At 34.3% G+C, this 19,909-nt stretch overlaps 1 protein-coding gene across 2 annotated transcripts in view; it reads left to right on the forward strand.

The window, feature by feature from the left end:
• Edem3 (ER degradation enhancing alpha-mannosidase like protein 3) overlaps positions 1-19,909 on the forward strand; it is a 79,383-nt gene that overhangs the window by 52,585 nt on the left and 6,889 nt on the right. The window contains exons 14-19 of one of the 2 annotated variants that reach the window (XM_046462698.2): positions 2,376-2,541; positions 2,760-2,914; positions 3,848-4,004; positions 6,286-6,477; positions 7,697-7,862; positions 11,062-11,247. In XM_046462698.2, the coding sequence (XP_046318654.1) occupies positions 2,376-2,541; positions 2,760-2,914; positions 3,848-4,004; positions 6,286-6,477; positions 7,697-7,862; positions 11,062-11,247 (1,022 nt within the window). The remainder of the gene's footprint in view (positions 1-2,375; positions 2,542-2,759; positions 2,915-3,847; positions 4,005-6,285; positions 6,478-7,696; positions 7,863-11,061; positions 11,248-19,909) is intronic. The other variant, XM_046462699.2, reaches the window with a different exon arrangement.

The raw sequence follows: 19,909 nt of genomic DNA on the forward strand, positions 1-19,909 counted from the left end.
TAGCTTACTAGCATCCACGTACTCCAAGACCTGAATGTACGCATGCACGCAGACACACGTGCACGCTTGGTTTTTCAAAATACCCTATTTTCCTAATCCATGATTACCAAAAAAAATTAAAGGGCAAAAAAAGAAAGAGTAATATGAAAATCCTTTTAAAGACACTTTCTTCTTCCTGCCTAAGCTAGCATTTGTTAGCAATTTGATAGCCTTCCATATATTTTTAATGCCTACGTGTTTGCATTTGTGCATCTGTTTATGTATGGTTTCTTCTCTTTTTTTGGTACCAGAGATTGAACTCAGGGGCACTTGACCACTGAGCCACATCTCCAGCCCTATTTTGTATTTTATTTAGAGACAGGGTCTCACTGAGTTGTTTAGCACCTTGCTTTTGCTAAGACTGGCTTTGAACTTGCGATCCTCCCGTCTCAGTCTCCTGAGCCACTGGGATTACAGGTTTGTGGCACCTCGCCTGGCTTTTAAATATAAATTAGATCATAGGGTATTATATTCAACTTGCTGATTTTACCCAATCCATTAAATTTTAGTGATCTTATTCTTTTAAATATTTACAAATCATGTTTTATAATTTGTTCTCAAATTTGCCAAATGTCTTGCTTACTAGTCTACAATTCTCAAAATAACATTTGTTCATGATGGTAACTATCAGCCCTTCAGGGTTAAATTATGATAAGTGTATTACAAGTTGAAGGGAAAGTTTTTTTGTCCATTCTAATGAGATTAACATCCAAAATGAGCAAAACAATTTTGAAACTTTACAAGTGAGTTTTTGTTCCAAAATAATAAATCATTTGTAATAAGAAAAGGAGAGCTGTAGCATTGATCTCATGTATATGCTAAGTGCTGTGCTAAATAATATCTCATTTAGTCTTTATATCAGTGTTGTGAGTTTATTATTATATTTCTTTTACAGAAGAGTAAACTGAAGCAACAGTTCTCATACAATATCCCAGTGATCACAGAGCTAGTTGGTGGATGATCTTTCTGTATCCAAAGCCCATGTTCTCCACTATTGTAGTCTGATGCCTCTCCAGCTTATTTAGTAATGTTCTTTAAACTTTTCAATTTAGTAAATGTTTATTGAGTGTGCCTACTGTATACCAGGATATTTGTATATTTGGCCAGAGGTTTGATACTGTGCAACCTGTCTAGTAAACTATTAAGTTATTTATTACTGCCAAAACCTTGGAAGCTTTGGAAGGAAATAAATTTGATGTTACTATAACTCCATCAATGAGCTATGCTCTTTTCCTGACACTTAATTTTATTTAAACTTTTTTTAATGTTATTAAAACATTATAACATTAAGTCATTTGTAAAGGCACATATCCTTTACCCCCTTTTTTTCTCCTCATTCTCGTCTTGACAGATATATAAATATTTATAAAGTTAGAATTATAGTGCACGTGACTTCATGTTGTACTTTCTTCATTGACTTCTTATAAATTGTTTCCTTTACCCTTAAAGCCTTCTTATTTATCACTTAAATGGCTGCATAATAAAATTTATCAAAGTCATATGACTTCATCCCATTCTGTTAATATTAGTTGAAGATTCCTATTTTTTTTTTTTTTTTTTTTGGTATTGGGAATTGAACTCAGGGGCAGTCAACCACTGAGCTACATCCCCAGCCCCATTTTTAAAATTTTATTTAGAGACAGGGTCTCAGTTGCTTAGCACCTGGCCATTGCTGAGGCTGGTTTTGAACTCACGATCCTCCTGCCTCTGCCTCCCGAGCCACTGAGATTACAGGCGTGAGCTACCACGCCTGGTTAGTTGAAAATTCTCATATGGTTTCACTAGTAAAATTCATCTGGGTCACCTTTCTGCTATTGATCCTTTATAGAAAAAATAGAGGGCTGGGGATGTGGCTCAAGCGGTAGCGCGCTCGCCTGGCATGCGTGCGGCCCGGGTTCGATCCTCAGCACCACATACAAACAAAGATGTTGTGTCCGCCGAGAACTAAAAAAAAAAATAAATATTAAAAAATTCTCTCTCTCTCTCTCTTTCTCTCCCACTCTTTCTTTAAAAAAAAAAAATTATCTTCTGTATATCCTTTAAAAAAAAAAAAAAAAGAAAAGAGAACTTCCCCTCATTAGAGGCCTATAGAAAAACCTTATCTTCATTATTAACAAGATTTAGTGTGTCTGTGTGTGAGGCAGTTCCTCTGGTCTTTTTTTTATTTCCTTAAAATATACTTGGCGTCACAGTTATTCTGATACTAAGTGAGAGATTCTATAGATCTTTGGACATTAAAATTGGTGTAGACAAGGTCATCAACCTTGACTGTCTTTCAGTAGTTGACAATTAGATGTTTTTAATGTGTTTATTTATTTGTGACTTTTTATTTTTAGAATGGATTCTTTCTTCTTGGCTGAAATGTTTAAATATCTGTATCTATTATTTGCTGATAAAGAAGACATTATTTTTGACATAGAAGATTACATCTTTACCACAGAAGCTCATCTGTTGCCCCTTTGGCTCTCTACTACAAATCAAAGCATCTCTAAGAAGAACACAGTGAGTTTTTTACTTAAGTATCTTATTCTTTTTTACATTTCTATGTATTTGTTTTATTTTCTAAGTAAAAGGTAATCCATGACTAGAATTTAATAAATACATGTATGCTAAGAGAAAAAGTAAATATAGTATTTTCTAATGTTTTTGTTAAATGTTTCTTTTAAATGAAATGTAAAGTAAAATCATTTTTATTTATATAAAATTCTTTTATATTGTAGACCTCAGAATATACAGAACTGGATGACAGTAATTTTGATTGGACTTGTCCAAATACTCAGATTCTCTTCCCTAATGATCCATTGTATGCCCAGAGCATTCGTGAACCCTTGAAAAATGTGGTGGATAAGAGCTGTCCACGAGGCATCAGCAGAGTGTAATGTATAATTTTGTGTTTATTAATACCAAAATTAATTATTCCCCCCCACACACGTTTTTTATCAGTGCATTATAGTTACACTCACTGATGGGATTTGTCGTTGCACATCTGTACATACGCACACCACAGTTAATTCTTAGTAGATGTCAGAGAGCTTAAGGAGCATATTCCATCAGCCAAGGCATTCACTTAGACCAAAAATATCACTCATTGTATTATTAGTAAAGTTATGCAGTGAAACTGATTTGCAGTCATGTATTATTTTGGAAATTTTCAATGAATCCTTTGTTTAATGAACTGAGTAATAGTAGTGGGCAGAATGTAACAGTTTTTAATATCTATAGCTCATTTTTATATAGAGGAAACATGCATAATAAAATATTTTTCCTGTGTCTGTAGTTGGTGGGTAGTGAAAACCAGGGTTTTGTTGTTTTGTTTTTATTTTTAAAGGTATTACTGATTCTTGGTTTAAATTCTGTTTGATTTGATGTGTTCATTTTCTTGCAGATAGTTACATTAGGGAGGCCATTATAAAGAAGTTAAAAAAATTTTTTTAAGTGAGCATTATTCACTAATACAAATATTGTTTTGTTTTAAATATTGGGAGAAAAAACTGTGTTTTGAGAGACAGACACCAATAATAACAAATCCCAACTACCTACTCTATGTCTTCAAAGAGTTTGAGTACTGTTGACTAATACTGCCTTATCTAGATGATATATATGCTTTTATAACTGGAAAGTATATTTGAAAGTTATACAACTTATTAATAACCTAAATTATGTGTAGAAAAATAAATGTTCTAGCTATTTCTGTTTTATTAGTTCTAAAATTAGCAAATTTGCGAATATCTAACATTTTAATTTGTCCTATGTTTTCTCTGTAATTCTAATTCATAATTTTTAAAGCCTTGCCTATAATTATTTTTAGCAGAGAGGAGAGTTTCAGAAGTGGAGCTAAACCCCCTCTGAGAGCCAGAGATTTCATGGCCACTAACCCTGAACATTTAGAAATACTGAAGAAGATGGGGGTGAGTTTGATTCACCTCAAAGATGGGAGAGTCCAGTTGGTCCAACATGCAATCCAAGTAAGACTTTGCTATACTAATTAGATACTGTCTCTTCTCTGCCCTTTTTGGTCTCCTTAGCATTAATAAGATAATGGCATCTGCCCTTTTTTTTTTTTTTTTTAATTTACAATACATGGTTTAGAGAATCAAGATTTTAGAATTTAGAAGTATCTTGGAAAGTAATCTAATTCTAACCCCTTTGTAGTATAATAACAATTAAATCATATTGGATATTTTGCTTATATTAATAGAGCCAAATGCAGGACCCAGAGCCAGGTGTGGTGCTGTACATCTATAATCCCAGTGATTTGGAGGCTGAGGCAGGAGGAGTACAAGTTTGAGGCCAGCCTCGGCAATTTAGTGAGACCTCTCAAAATAAAAAATAAAATGGGCCGGGCATGTGGCTTAGTGGTTAAGTGCCCCTCGGTTCAATCCCCAGTAAACCCCCACCCTCCCAAACAAATATAGGACCCATATCTAATTTTCTGTTTCTTGGTCCATCTTTTCATTATTATTTTAATTTCAAGTATAATTTTAGAAGTTAGTAATTACTTTTAATATTTATATCTCAGTGTTTCACATTATCTTACTTTCCAAAAAATTACCGAATCTAAGTATTTTATTCATTGTAGAAATCAAACTTTGTATGTATTTGTGACTAGGAAAGTAACATGTATTTTAAGGAAAATTGTATTGATTTTTACTTTAAAAGTTTTCATAACACGAGACCTTTACATTATTTACCTTATTAAGCACATAGATTCTGAGAAAATTTAGTTTGCTGAATGATTTTAAACTGGAATCATATTCAGTTGTATCTTCATCTTAAATTCGAATGTCCCATGACCTCACATTTCCCTCAGAGTTTTATTTCATCTCTATTCTTCATTAAAGAGGATGTTTTCTTCTTCATTGATTCACTCTCCCTCCCTAGTAGTGACAGTGGTGCCTCTAGCACTTTCACTTAGGCTCCAGTGATGAAATTGCCACCAAATGGCTTTTGATCCTTAATGTGCTTTAACTTTTCTCTAATTATTGACTGGTCCCTTCTTAAAACATTTTCCTTTCTGGTGTCCAGGATATTCTGGCAACACAGGTTTTTTGTTTGTTTGTTTTGTTCACTGCTTTGCAGATTCCTTTGTATTCCTTTCTTGGCATACTCCCTTAACATAGGTGCTACCTAAGACTCTAGGTGACATTCTTTTCTTTCTGTCCTTTTCTTCAGCAGCCTCCCTGTTTCTACAGCTCAGCTGTGATCTTTGTACTTCTTAGATGTAGTGTGAAAACCTACTACCTACAGTCCTAAACCCAGCCTTAATCTACCTGTTATACATTTCTGCATCTCAGTCTCAACCTGTCCAAACTTGAATCATCTCCTCCTCCTTTGCTCTCTTCCTACTTCTACTTCAGCCCATCTTTTATTTTTTTGTTCTCTATATTAGTAAACCCTAACATCATTCTTTTAAGTCAGGAACACTAGAAAATTGAGAATAGGCTTAAATTCTGCCCTCAACCCTCCAACTTTCATCAAGTCTTGTTGGTTTTTCTTGTAAAGCGTCAAGAATCCACCATCTTTTTTCTACAATGTTTTCCAACTTTTCCTTGGTTAAGATTCAATTTAAATGTTATTCTGATCTTTCTCAAATATACAAGCAAAATCAGTTATTTCCTATGATCTATTCCACTTTTTCACTTAAGAGACTTTAATCATAGTTAATTTTACATGTCTTTCTCCTTTAGAAGCATACTTACGGGGCTGTCTCCCCTGTGCCTAGGGAAGTGCTGTGATAGAATAGGTGCCTGATTTGTGTGTTCTGAATCAAATTGAATCTGCCTATTAGTTCATGATTCCAAGGAGGGAGGATATTGGTCAGATATGAGGTTTATCTCTTCGGTGCGGGGGGTGGTGGCAGTGGGGAAAATAAGCAAAAGGAGCCTTTGGGCAATTGATAGAAGTCCAGTTCTCAATCTGCATCAAAAGTTGTTTATAGAATAGTAAGAGACATTGATAAAAAAATTACAGATGTTATTTTCAGAAAATAGAATTCCTGGAAGTAATATTTATTTTGGGGACAAGTAAATAAGGCCCATAAGGCTAGGGCTATAGCTCAGTGGTAGAGCACATACTTTGCATGTATGAGCCCTTAGGTTCAATCCCAAGTACCACCAATTTAGCAGTGATCTAAAACTAAAAGGAGAAATTGTGAGTAGGAGACTATAGTGCAGTACACTTAGGAAATCAAAGACATGGTGGAAGTTTCCAGAAAGGAAGGATGAAACAAATCTGTTTGTTCCATAGGCTGCTAGTTCAATCGATGCTGAAGATGGATTGAGGTTCATGCAGGAGATGATTGAATTGTCAAGTCAGCAGCAAAAAGAGCAGCAACTGCCTCCACGAGCTGTGCAAATTGTCTCTCACCCATTTTTTGGCAGGGTAGTGTTGACTGCCGGACCAGCTCAATTTGGGCTGGATCTGTCTAAACATAAGGAGGTATGTCCACTTGAAATAGGCTTGTCAAAACTGAATTTAAAATATTTAGTATTATCTAATTTCTTTGTCTCTAACTTAGTAGTTTTAATTTATTTTTAAAAACCTATAGGGTTTTGATCTCCAGCACCCCCTCCCATATTTAAAATATAAAATAAATAAAAACCTAGGAGCTAGGGCTATAGCTCAGTGGTAGAGCACATGATTAGCGTGTATGAGCCCCTAGATTCAATCCCGAGTACCATCAAAAAAAACTAGTCTCCCAGATTTAATAAAATTAAAGTATATCTTGTATGTAATGTGCATATACAATTTTATTTAAAATATTTTTTAGAGATGAATAGAGGGAAGAGAACAGGGTATGGGGAGAGGGAAGAGGAAGGAGAGGTATCCGGGTCTGAATTAGAACAAGATGTATTCTATGCTTGTATAATTATGTCAAAATGGATTCTACTATCATGTGTAACTAAAAAGAACCCATAAAATATATATATATATATATTTTGGGGGGAATTGGCATGTAGTTCAGCAGTAGAACATATGCTTCATGTGTGTGGGTCCCTAGGTTTAATCCCCAGCACTTAAAAACTACAAAGTAAAATAAAATATTGCTCAGATTCTATGATCTTACTACCTTAATTTATATAAAAAATGATTTTCAGGGGCTGGGTTTGTAGCTCAGTGGTAGAGCACTTGCCTAGCATGTGTGAGGTGCTGGGTTCAATCCTCAGCACCACATAAAAATAAATAAAATAAAGGTAGTATGTCCATCTACAACTAAAAATATCTTTTAAAAAAAAAATTATTTTCAGACCTTTTAACAACTAGTAGAACCTTTATTTGAACAAAAATATAACTTAGGAGCTTAATATAGAAAATAGCTAAAACTGTTGTATCTTGGAGCAAATTATGTTAACCTTGGCCTGAGTTGCCCCGTAACAAGATGGAAATATGTGCATTGTTTCATTCAGTCATCCTACAGATCAGGTTTAATAATTTCTGAAAAATGTTTTACAAAATACAAAAGCACAATACAAATACAAAGCACAATGGAGTACTGTTACAAAATGTTAACAAAAATTTTGCTAAATTATATTAGATATGTTATCATTAGAAAAGAAATGAGTTCTAATTTCATTAAAGCTATAGACTTTATCGAGGTTTAATGACTAGATTGTAATATGAGAAGATAGAAGATTTGAGTTACTTTTATTTCTGACAGACGCGAGGATTTGTGGCAAGCAGTAAACCATACAATGGCTGTTCAGAGCTTACTAACCCCGAGGCAGTGATGGGAAAAATTGCACTGATACAAAGAGGACAGTGCATGTTTGCAGAAAAGGCTCGAAACATCCAGAATGCTGGAGCCATCGGTGGCATTGTCATTGGTAAGTAAGCCTCTGTGCCATTGTGTCGACCAGGGAGAGAGAAGCTTTAGAATTCTTCTTTTTGTTTTCTAAAGTTTTATTAAAGAGTTGTCATTTTTATTTTGAGAACATAAATGACAGATAATTCAATGACTTAATAATTTCTCTATTATAATATCTTTTTTTGAAAGCGTAGATACCTGTTTCTGTATGTTAATATCAGTGAAAATATTTGGGGTAAAGAGTGAGGGTGGTGGGAGGAGTAGTAAAAATGCTCAATACTGTGGAAAAGAAAATATACCCATGAGACTCCTTAAGGCAAGAATTATACTCTGCCAGCTCCAGTGGGGAGCCCCTGACAACTTCTGTTCTCTCTCAGAGATGCAGGCTTTGGAGCCAGAGACATGTGAACATAGTTCCTGGCTCTGCCACAAAATCACAGTGTAACATTGGCCCAGATACAGTTTTTTTTAAAAACCTTTTGTTGTTATGTAGAATATTTTTTGAACTCCAATAAAAAATGGTAAGAAATACCTTTTAGGTTGTTGCAAGGTTTAAAGATAACATATGTAAAATTTCTAGGCATAACAGAGGGTATCAATATTAGTACTAGTTACCAGCAAATTTTTATCCACTTATATATTTTTTTACTGAAATTATAAATTACCAGCTTTAAATCACTTTACCCCATATATTTCAACCAGTAGGTTTTGCATTTTTGCCCTTCATAGAAAATCACTTATATTTCGACAAGCAGCCTATGACTGCTGTCAAGGGAAACATAATTTTTCTGTTTAAAGCAAATAGAAGCCAGGTACAGTGGTGCATGCCTATAATAACCTAAGCGGCTTGGGAGGCTGAGGCAAGAGGGTTTCAAGTTCAAAGCCAGCCTCAGCAACTTAGTGAAACCCTGTTTCAAAATAAAAAATATAGATTGGGGGAATATGGCTTAGTGGTGAAGCACTCCTGGGTTTAACCCCCGGTACAAAAAAACAAAAAACAAAACAAAACAGGAGTTTACATTTTCAAAGAAGTAGAAGAGCTGGGATCTTACTATAATCGTGAGTTCTTCTGTAGAGTTTTTCTCACAGGGAAAATCCATTTTGGATCTTCTCCCACCCCGCAGTTAGGATAGATTTCTGAATTCAGGGTAAGCAAAAGGACATTTAGAGGTCTGGGGGTTTAGCATAGTAGAAAGCCCAGGGTTTGATCCTAATACCATGGGAGGAAAAAAAGACATTTAAAATTAGGATTTATCTCAGTGAAAATTTATTTTCATTTCTTTTGTTTATTCCATATGGGTTCTTCAATATTGATTTATTAGTTAAATAAGTATTAAGAGAACTTCTATTTAATAAATCAGCAATTGGCAAACTATGGATTGTGGTAGTCTACTTAATGTTACCATGAATAAAATATCCAACAGGACCACCTTAGAGGAGGAAAAGTTTATTATGGGCTCATGGTTTTAAAGATTCAGTCCATGGTTAGCTGACTGCCATCTCTTTGGTCCCAAGGTGAGGCAGAACACCATGGCGAAAGGACAGGCAGTAGAGGAAAGCTGCTCACCTCATGGTATCCAGAAAGCAGGAGAAAGTGGCAGGAACCCTGGACACAATACATAAACTCCAAAGGCACCCCCTCCAGTGACCAAACTATACCTCCAGCCATGCCCCACCAGCCTACAATTACCACCCAATTAGTCCATTTAAATTGTTAATTTGTAAAATGGATTAATCCATTGATTAGATGACAACCCTCATAATCTAATTATTTCAACTCTTGCATTAACTTATGTGCTTTGCTGGGTCATTTCATATCCAAACCATACAATAGACTGTAGGCCAAGTCCAGCTCACTGCCTGTTTCTGTGAAAAGTTAGATTGGAACATGGCCACTCTGATTTGTTTCTATATTGTCTAATGGCTTTGAGCTTCAGAGATGGGAAGTTACAACAGAGAACTACAAAGTCTAAAATATGTCCTATGTATGCTAGAGGTAGCAGTAGAAACTAAAAACCACTAGGAACCATGATACTAACATTTTTTCTATTTCTGTTTCTATCTGCATCTCTGGATCCTTCTCGACTCTCTTCTTTGCTTTTCTTTGTAATTCTGCCTCTTTCTCCAGCTTATCACCAGCCTGCTCCCTCTTTGTTCATCAATTCCAATCGTTTTTTCTAAATGACAGCCTCAACCCTGAGTCTGCATCACTTAACAGGACTACTACTCACCACTAACAGACATAGTCTTTCTGTGTTCTCCAGGGAAACAGTCAGGTAGCATCCTTTGTCTACTAAGGGTGGGGGTCATATGTCGTATTCTCCACTTAGCAGTGGTTTATGAGAGCAAGTGCTCTAAGATAGGACAGGCAATTTCTTCAGGTAGGTTGGCATGTGATACTGGGGGTGGACATGATTGACCCCTCCATTATAACAGTGCATTTAAACAGGGCTACTTAAATGTTATTGAACCAGTGTAAAATAACTGTACGGTGTAACTGGTTTATAGAGGAAAAATATATATAGTCATAATTATTCTTTGTATTACATATAAAAGTTATATCAATTTTTAGTTTAATTAAAGACAATATACAGAATAAATATCCCTTGTCCAAAATGTTTGGGACCAGAAGTGTTTCAAATTTTGGAGTTTCAAGTTTTAGATTTTGTGATGTTTTCATAGACTATCAGTTTATAAATTCCTAATCTGAAAATCTGTAATTTCATAGGGTTTTGTATTTTCAGATAAGGGATGTTTGACCTATAATGATGTCATTAAAGGGAATCTAAAACAACAAAAACTCATTCATAGTTCTGACACTGTAATCTGGTTTATTAAATTTTTCTATTTCCAGGCTTTTCCCTAAGCGTATGAAATTTTTACAGTTATAATAGAATTTTGCATTCTGTGATTCATTTGTCATTCTGTTTTTCTTTGTTTTCCATCAAATATTTCATTATCATTTGTTTATAATAGTTTATAATTGTGCACAATTATAAGTAGCAGTCCAGTAAACTTCTTTGGGCATGGAGTTTTTTGCTTCTTTTTGAATTATTTCTTTAGGATAATTAATGGGTCCAAAATGTTTGGGTTTTTTTTTTTGGCTCTTGATGCAGATTAAATCTCTCAACAGGTTAAAAAAAAAAGAGAGCAGTAACATATGATCAATCTTTTCAGTGGACAGATGTCTTGATATTTGCTGCATTCATTTTGTCTAGATGACAATGAGGGGAGCAGCAGTGATACTGCCCCACTGTTCCAGATGGCAGGTGATGGAAAGGATACGGATGACATCAAGATCCCCATGCTATTCTTATTCAGCAAAGAAGGAAGTATCATATTAGATGCCATCCGGGAATATGAGGAGGTCGAAGTGCTCCTTTCTGATAAAGCAAAAGATCGAGGTAAGGGTAAAAATAATTTTTTTGTGTGTGTGTGCAGCTTAGCATTAATTTTTCTAGTTTTACAACAAAAATGAGTTACCAGAATGTGAGAGTTGTATGTGTGTATGTGTTTTTCATTGGTAAAGTAAGTAAAATTTTTAGATGATTTCAGGATATATTTTGGTTTGAAAATAAAGAGTAGTAAAATATTTATTTGCTCGGTTTTCTGAATCAGAATGATTGTACAATTATATTTTTATATGTAATTTATAATTTTTACCATGGTTCTGTCCAGGTGATAAATACACAACATCAAGAAAGCCATTTTCATATTTTCCATTCAGTTTCACTGATTGCTTTGATGTCTTTTATAAGGAAAAAGAATAGGTGGTATAGAATGATGTTATCTAATATATGATAGTAATTTGTCTCACCAGCTGCTTATACTCATAAAACCATTGTCTTGATGATGGCCATAGAAATCTAGCAGTATTGTACTACTGATAATCTAGGTTTATCACCTGGGTATTTATAAGAGTGGCTGTGCCTGAAGAACAAGATAACATACCTTAATTCAGGAAAGCATGTGGTCCTCTTTAGGCCAAAGTGAGTGTTAGGTTTTAAAAGAGCTTTCAAATTACTACTATATAAAGGAAAGGTCTTACTGGTATTCTTTTATAGTTTACACCCAGGGATAGGTGAGAGATGAGGGAATGTGAACCATCAGACATGGGCTGTGATCCTGCTTGTGGTAGCAGTCTTTTTTACTTGCTGCAGACACCCTGTGCCTCCCTTCCCTCTTACATGAGTGGAGTTGTACAGTTTGTATAGGGTTGCTACGTCCCCTATCGTATTTGGTAGATGTGTAGGAAACTGATTGATTTCATTGTGACTTCCAAGTGGGACATTCTTTAAAAAAAAAAAAAAAGTTTGTTAGTAATCTGATGTTTGCTTTTCAGTGTTTTGTCTTCTTTATCCTTTAAGATTCTTTGCATTGTCAGCTACTGAAGAGCAATGGAGTAGGCTGTAGGCTATATATATGTAAGGACACATAGATGGAAGAGAGTACAAGAGTACAAGGTTTTCTTCTTAAATCCTCCTATGTGCCTTATTTTCTCCCTTCCCCCAGGCCCTTTTTCTAAATTTAGATCTTCATTTCTACATACATGAAATTAGGCACACTAAACATAGGCAAATTAATATTATTTTATGTAACTCTTTAATGCCTTTGCTTTTTCCCCCCATTTTGTGCTGTCATTGGAATTTCAGCAGCAATATTAAAAGGTAAAATGATTCCAAGCTACATTATTAATAGTAGTAAGTATCTTGCATTAATAAGCCTTAAATTATATATGTGTATGTGTTGTACAGACACACATATACATATATAATTTTGTTTCAGTGAATACCATCATAATTTCTTGTTTAATGTAATTAAATTATTTTCATGCCTAGCCAGCCATCCCATAATAAATATAATTCTTTGTCAAGCCTGTCATAACAAATTCTATAAAGTATACATTCTGTATAGTAGATGGATTCACTAGTTCATGTTCATATAAGAGTCACTGTAAGCTGGGTATGGTGGTGCATGCCTGTAATTCCAGCAGCTGGGAAGGCTGAGGTAGGAAGATCGTGAGTTAAAAACCCACCTCAGCAACTTAGCGAGGTCCTAAGTGAGTCAGTGAGACCCTGTCTCTAAATAAAATACAAAAAAGGCTGGGGATGTGGCTCAGTGTTGAGTTCAGTCCCCAGTACTAACAGCATTGTTATTTAGGTAATTATTACTTTGGATCATTTTTTGTTTAAATACAAGTAAAATTTTAAAATATTGATTTGTTTTAAAAGCTGACAATGGAGGGGGCACACATGGGGTTAGGACTACAAGATTATGGTAAAGAATGTACTTCCCATACTAGAGAAAGGATTTAAGAAAGGACTAATTCTATGAGGGAAAAAGAAGTTTGTTAAACAGTACTCTTAGGGATTTTACAGTGAAAGGACATTATTTCAGTGATTTTTAAAATTTATTGTGATTCTATTACATCATGATCCTTAGATTAAAAAGTCTTAGAAATCCTGTTGTATAACATCTCTTTTGAGAACTATACAGCTCTATCAAACCAAATCAGCAACAAGTTTTAATTATTAATATTTGATTGTGACAAAAATCCATGATAATAATTTAATGAAATTAACTACTTTATTCATTTAGGATAATGTTCTAAGAAGTTAAGGTCTGTAGTGTTATCATTAATTTGTCCTGAATTATTACATAGACATGTTTCTCCCCTGTATTAGAGTCAGCTGATGTACCTGTTAAAAGTGTAGCGTCCTTAATCCTACACCAAGGTATTGAATCAGACTCTCTGCAGACAAGAGTCAGATCCTACTACTTCACAGTCACTTGCATCCCAGGCAACTGTGAAGTAGTAGTTCCTCAGCTATATTGTGAAGAAACAGATGTGTATGGCCATTTGGGATCATTATGGGTAGTAGTTAAGATTACATAAATACATCAGATAGTAACAGCCTTAAAATTCAAACAGTAAAATATCCTCCAAATTGTTCTAACAACCTCATTCCACCTATATGTATTTTTCTTTATAAAGTCACCATACTGATTGAGCAGTCCTTTGCATATATAACACAGAAAACAGAAGCCCCCAAACAAGCCCCTGTTCCCACTTCCATCTTCTTCTTCTGGTAAATTCTAGTCATTAGTGTACACATACGTGAAATAGTCCTGCCTGCTTGCCACAATCTTTAGATATCTTATTACCCATTTTTCTTCAGATGATAAAACATTAGTGATTTATCAAGTGAAAATATTGCTTCCTTGAGCCAAATCAGTGGCACTTCTAAAAGTCGTCTGCATTCTGTTGTTGAACAAAATGTTTAATATTGTCTCTCGTGTGTCTCATCTTTCTGAAATTTCAGTTTATAAAATACTTAATAATTCCAATCCTAGTGCCCACAAACAAAAGACAAACTTTTGTTACCTTTAGATCCAAATTGAGGCAATTTACAATTAAGAATCAACTTCTTCTTTTCCTTAATATTTCTCAAGGAGGATAAATCAGCATTTTGAAGTTCCAGTACATTGTCATGCTTGCAGCTTACAGTGCTATAGAAAGACATTTTCAGGGCTACTCCTATATTTGTATCTACCTGGTAAAAAAGCAGAGAAAATGGGGGGAAAGATTTTTCAAAATTAATAAGGTCTCAGGGCTGGAGTTGTAGTAGTAAGAGCACTTACCTGGCATGTGTGAGGCACTGGGTTTTACCCTCAGCACCACATTAAAACAAATAATTAAAATTACAAAAGTAAATAAGGTTTCATCCTTTGAACTGCTCCCAATTTAAGTCAGGCAGTGTCACTTTTCCTAAGATTATTCCCTGCTCAAATTGGTTGTGGTGAATATGTTCTATACTTGAACTGTAGAACTCAGATGGCTGAAAAGATTTGACTCCAAGGGAAAAAACTCTAGAACATATTTGCCTGGAGAGGAACATCCCAAACCTTTTTATTGGCAGAATTGCTACTTAGCTACCGTCCTTCTCTAACGACTGCACATTTTTGCATGCTCTTTTGCATTTGCACATATCTTCTCTCTTTCTGGAAATGCCTTATCAATCTCTGTCCCTATCCCCATGGCCCTTTTCCCCTTTGAGAACACTAGAAAATGTGTCCCTGTCCCCTGAATGTCCAGTTGAAACGGCATCTTGGTAAGAAATTTTCTCTTACTGTCCCGTAAAATCTAAGGTGTCTTTTTATAGTTCTATGATATTTATATGACATTATATAGTTCTTTACATTAAATAGTTCTCTGTATTCCTTGCTTCAGTAAACAGTGTACAGAGGAAAGAAGGAAGAAAATCCAATTTCTTAAGTCTTTACTAAGATTCCTGTCCCTTTTTATTAATACTGATTTTCTTTTCTTTGGATCTCAAGATTTTCTTCTTTCTTTGCTTCCTGTATTTCTGCTACAGCATTCCAGAATTTAATGTAATAGTTACATTCTTTTTTTAAAATTTTTTTATTGGTGCATTATAGTTGTACATAATGGTGGACATGCCCACAATATAAAAATTATACTCTTGAAACTATGATCACTGGTAAAAAACAAGCATCTTGGAATAAAGATTTATAGTAGTATGAAGGACCTTAACTCCAACTACCATTTTTATTTTCCTGACTGCTGCCAGTATTTCTCATTCTATGTAGTTCCATAAGTTTGTGAAAACCAAAATGTTTTCTTCTTGATATCTTAACCATCCACCTTTACTTTTCAATTTAGTTGGCCTCATATAGTAATTATTGCTATCATTTGGAAAACTTTTTTTTTTTGTAATCATCACTTACTTGGCATTCTTAATTATCATTTAATCAGGCATCTCTAAACACTCTATTTTTCAAGAGTCATAGAAATAAAGTTGCACAGTATGCTTTTTAAGTCAGGATTGTTTTGATTAATGATGTGTTTATGAAATTTATACATAATATGGGTAGAATTTATTTATTTTCATTGCTATATCAAATTCTTTTGTATGAACATAGCACAAATTATTTATCCATTCTACTATTGCTGGACATGTGGTTTGTTTCCAGTTTGGGTCTATTACAAACACAGCTGCTATAACCATTATTGAGCATGTCCATATGGAGTTGCTGGATAATAGAGTATATGTATGCTTGCTTGCTTTAGCGGATATGCCAAACTATTCTCCAAAGGGATTATACAAATTTTCACTCTCACCAGTAGTGTATGAAGCTTCTCTTACTCTACATTTTTGCCGATGCTTATTATGGTCATTTCTTTTAATTTTAGCCATTCTGGATAGTGTTCTCCATGAATACATCTAATTTGTATTCAGTTTTTGCATTTCACTGGTTGCTAATGGGGTTGACTCCTTTTTCATGTATTTATAGGGCAATTGGATATTCTCTTCTATGAAATGCCTCCTCAACGTTCTTGCACATTTTTCTGTTGGTTTGCCTGTATTTTTCTTATTGATTTGTTAGACATGTTTTTATATCTGTTATGTGTTATGGAATCTTTTCCCTCCATACTTTTCACTTTTTTATTGATTTTTTTAAAAAATAAATGACAGCAGAATGCATTATAATTCATATTACACATATAGAGCACAGTTTTTCATATCTCTGGTTGTATATAAAGTATATTCACACCAATTCGTGTCTTCATACACGTACTTTGGATAATGATGTCCATCACATTCCACCATCATTGCTAACCCCTTGCCCCCTCCCACCCCTCTGCCCTATCTAGAGTTCATCTGTTCCTCCCCCTCTCTACCCCACTATGAATCACTCTCCTTATATCAGAAAAAACATTTGGCATTTGGGAAACTTTCCTTTTTTGTGGGGGGGAGGGATATACCCAGGGATTGAACTCAGGGGTACTCAACCCCTGAGCTACATCCCCAGCCCTATTTTGTAAATTTTATTTAAAGACAGGGTCTTACTTAGTGCCTCGCCATTGCTAAGGCTGGCTTTGAACTCGTGATCCTTCTGCCTCAGCCTCCTGAGCTGCTGGTATTACAATTGTGCATCCTCGTGCCCAGTTGTTTTTTTTTTAAATAAAATTTCAACTTGTAACAAGTTCACTCAGGGGTATATTAAAAGTTTTTAAATAATCTCATTTTCCTGAGATAACCAACCCATATTAAGAGTTTGGTATGTAATCTCTGTTATTTTCTTTTGTGCTTCATACCTTTCAAAGTTATAGATTTTTTTTTCCTTTTCACAATAATGGTATATACTATAAATATCATTCAGTAACTGCCTTTTACAGTTAAATCCATATTAAGTACATTGCTCCATGCTAGTAGGATAGCAGAAGTTATTCTTTTAAAAGCTACATTAAATTTTGTAGTATGACTTACAATGATTTATTTAATCATTTCACTGTAAAGTGTCCAAATCAGTTCTAGGATTTTTAGTTTGTTTTGTCACTATATACAGTGGTGCAGGGAACATCCTGTACATGTCTTCTTATCTGTTGATACTTTTACCTGTGGAAAAATTGAGGTTTACTAAAATGGAGTGCTGGCGAAAAAGATACAGGTTTTTTAATTTTAATAAATGTTGCAAATTGCAGTAGCAGTTCATATCCCTTGCAGCAAGAAATGAGAGTGCATGTTTCCGATAATTGTACAGCAGATTTGCCTTTACATGTATATTTTTCATTGAGATTGGTCTTGCTTCTTCAGAGATGTATGTCTGTATTCAAGAGTCCAAAGACATGTAACTAGAACAGACAAGAAAATTACAGTTGAAAGGAACATCCTAAGAAGACAGTGTGATAAGTGACAGGTTTAACTGGAGATGCAAGGCAATATCCAGAAATCTTATTCATAAAGTTAGTAATGAAATCAGAAGCATATTGGTATGTAAAAGCTACATAGGCCAAGGTAAGGCTTTCAAGACCAGACTAAGAATAATATATTGGTTCAAAAGGAATATTTTCTGTAATGTTGGCTCAGTGAGTCCCACATGGGTTAATAGCTTAAAGGAGCCACACAGGACTGGACCACAGTGACAAAATTATTGTTATTGTATTATTTGTTATCAACACAAATGAAAAATATAAAGGGACTAAGTTGTCTATTCATAAGTTTTGCCTTCCTTAAATAAGATTGTGTGTCTTTCTACATTATTTATAGGACCTATTTTTATGTGTAGAAGGATATATACATATAAAAGACAGTTATAGAGAGAATATTTATATATTGTTTAAGGCCTAGCATCTTTTGACTTTATGTTAATTTATTTTATTTAAAATTTTTATGTAACCAGAAATACTAATTAATTCATTTAAGGATCTTGGGTTTCCAGTCTTTCTTCAAAAGATCACACCTTCCTAGGTGTACATAATATTTTCCTAGGTGTACATAATATTTATAAAGTTTTCTTCTGGAATTTTTACCATTTCTTTAATTTTTGGTTTTTAATTCACATGGACTTTATTTTTTAAATATAAGTAGGATCCTAACTTTCCAATTGAGTGGTCAGTTATTAAATACCATTTATTAAGCAAACCACCCATTTCTCTTGGAATTAAACTACCATCTTTGCTATATATCAAATATTTTTTACATAGTTGGATCTTTTTCTAGAATTGCACTTTTGTCCTACTAATCCATTTATTCCTATGCCAATAATAAAATATTTTGTTTTGAATAATTTTAATGTCTAATATGGCAGCTCTCCCCTTACTCTTTATTTTTACTCCCACTTTTTTTTTGGCAAATAGTATAGCCACATTTATTTCTATGGTAGAGCATTTATTATAGAAAAATAACACTTTCAAATCAGGACAAGTAAGCAGTAGTATGCTTTTCTCTTGTATACCCACACTCAAATATCAACATGATTTCAAGCCATTCTTAAATTAATAAGGAACAAACACAGAATCAAGATAGTGTGTCAATAGAAGAGTACTTATTAAAGCTACCTATCAGCCCTGGAAATCAGAAAACACAAAGTGAACTTGTACAGCTATTTTCAATTTCAGTGGGCATCAGCCTCACCTCGACTGTGGAAAAAGCACCTTCAGGAAACTGAAGGCAAATCACCAGGATAAGCAAGCTCTTGACCTCGGAGTAGCAAAAGGACTGAAAATACAAACTTTGTTTCTCAGTTTCCCTACTTTTTTATTGGTACATTATAGTTGTATGTAGTGATGGCCTTTGTTGTTACCTATTCATAGATGCACACAGTATGCAGTATAACAAGCTCCCCAGCACTCCCCTTCTACACTTCCCACTTCTTTATCCCTTTCCTCCACTGACTCCCTTTTGATTTTCATGAGATCTACCCCCACCTTTCTTTTCCTTTTTCCTCTCTAGCTTCTGTAGATGAGAGAAAACATAAGACCCTTGACTGTCTTAAGTTTGGCTTATTTCATTTAACATGATGGTCCCTAATTCCATCCATTTTCCTGCAAGTGACATAATTTTATTTTTCTTTATGGCTGAATAAACCTTCATTGTGTATATATACTTTTTTATCCATTTATTCATTGATGGACATCTGGGCTGATGATTTTATTTTTGGCTATTGTGAATTGTGCTGCCATAAACATGGGTATGCATGCATTACTGTGGTATGATGACTTCACTTTGTCAGTATCCAATAACTAGGAGTGGCATAGCTGGGCCATATGGAGGTTCCATGCCTAGCCTTTTGAGGAACCTCCATACCGATTTCCAAAGTAGTTGTACTAATTTTATAATCCCACCAGTGTGAAAGTGTTCCTCCTTCTACACGTTCTCTCTAGAGTTTATTATTATTTGTGTTCTTGATGACTGCTGTTCTGACTGGAGCGAGATGAACTATAAGTGTAGTTTTGATCAGCATTTCTCTAATTGCTACTGATATTAAATGTTTTTTCATATATTTATTAGCCATTTGTATTTCTTCTTTTGAGAAGTGTCTGTTTAAATCATTTGCCCATTAATTGAGTCATTTGGTTTTTTGGTATGAATTTTTTTGCCTTTACTGATTCTTTCCAGAATGTTGTCTTTCTTTGACATATATTCTTGCATAGGAACTTTAAAATAATTCTATCTGGTTCCAAAAAAAAAAAAAGTAAAGAAAAGAAATGGAATTCATTTGTAATCAATACTTAACAACATTTTCCTAATTTAAAGGTAA

The sequence above is a fragment of the Marmota monax genome, unplaced genomic scaffold, assembly GCF_021218885.2.
Source record: "Marmota monax isolate L192 unplaced genomic scaffold, Marmota_monax_Labrador192_F-V1.1 WCK01_AAM20220418_F8-fsc00250, whole genome shotgun sequence".
NCBI lineage: Eukaryota > Metazoa > Chordata > Mammalia > Rodentia > Sciuridae > Marmota > Marmota monax.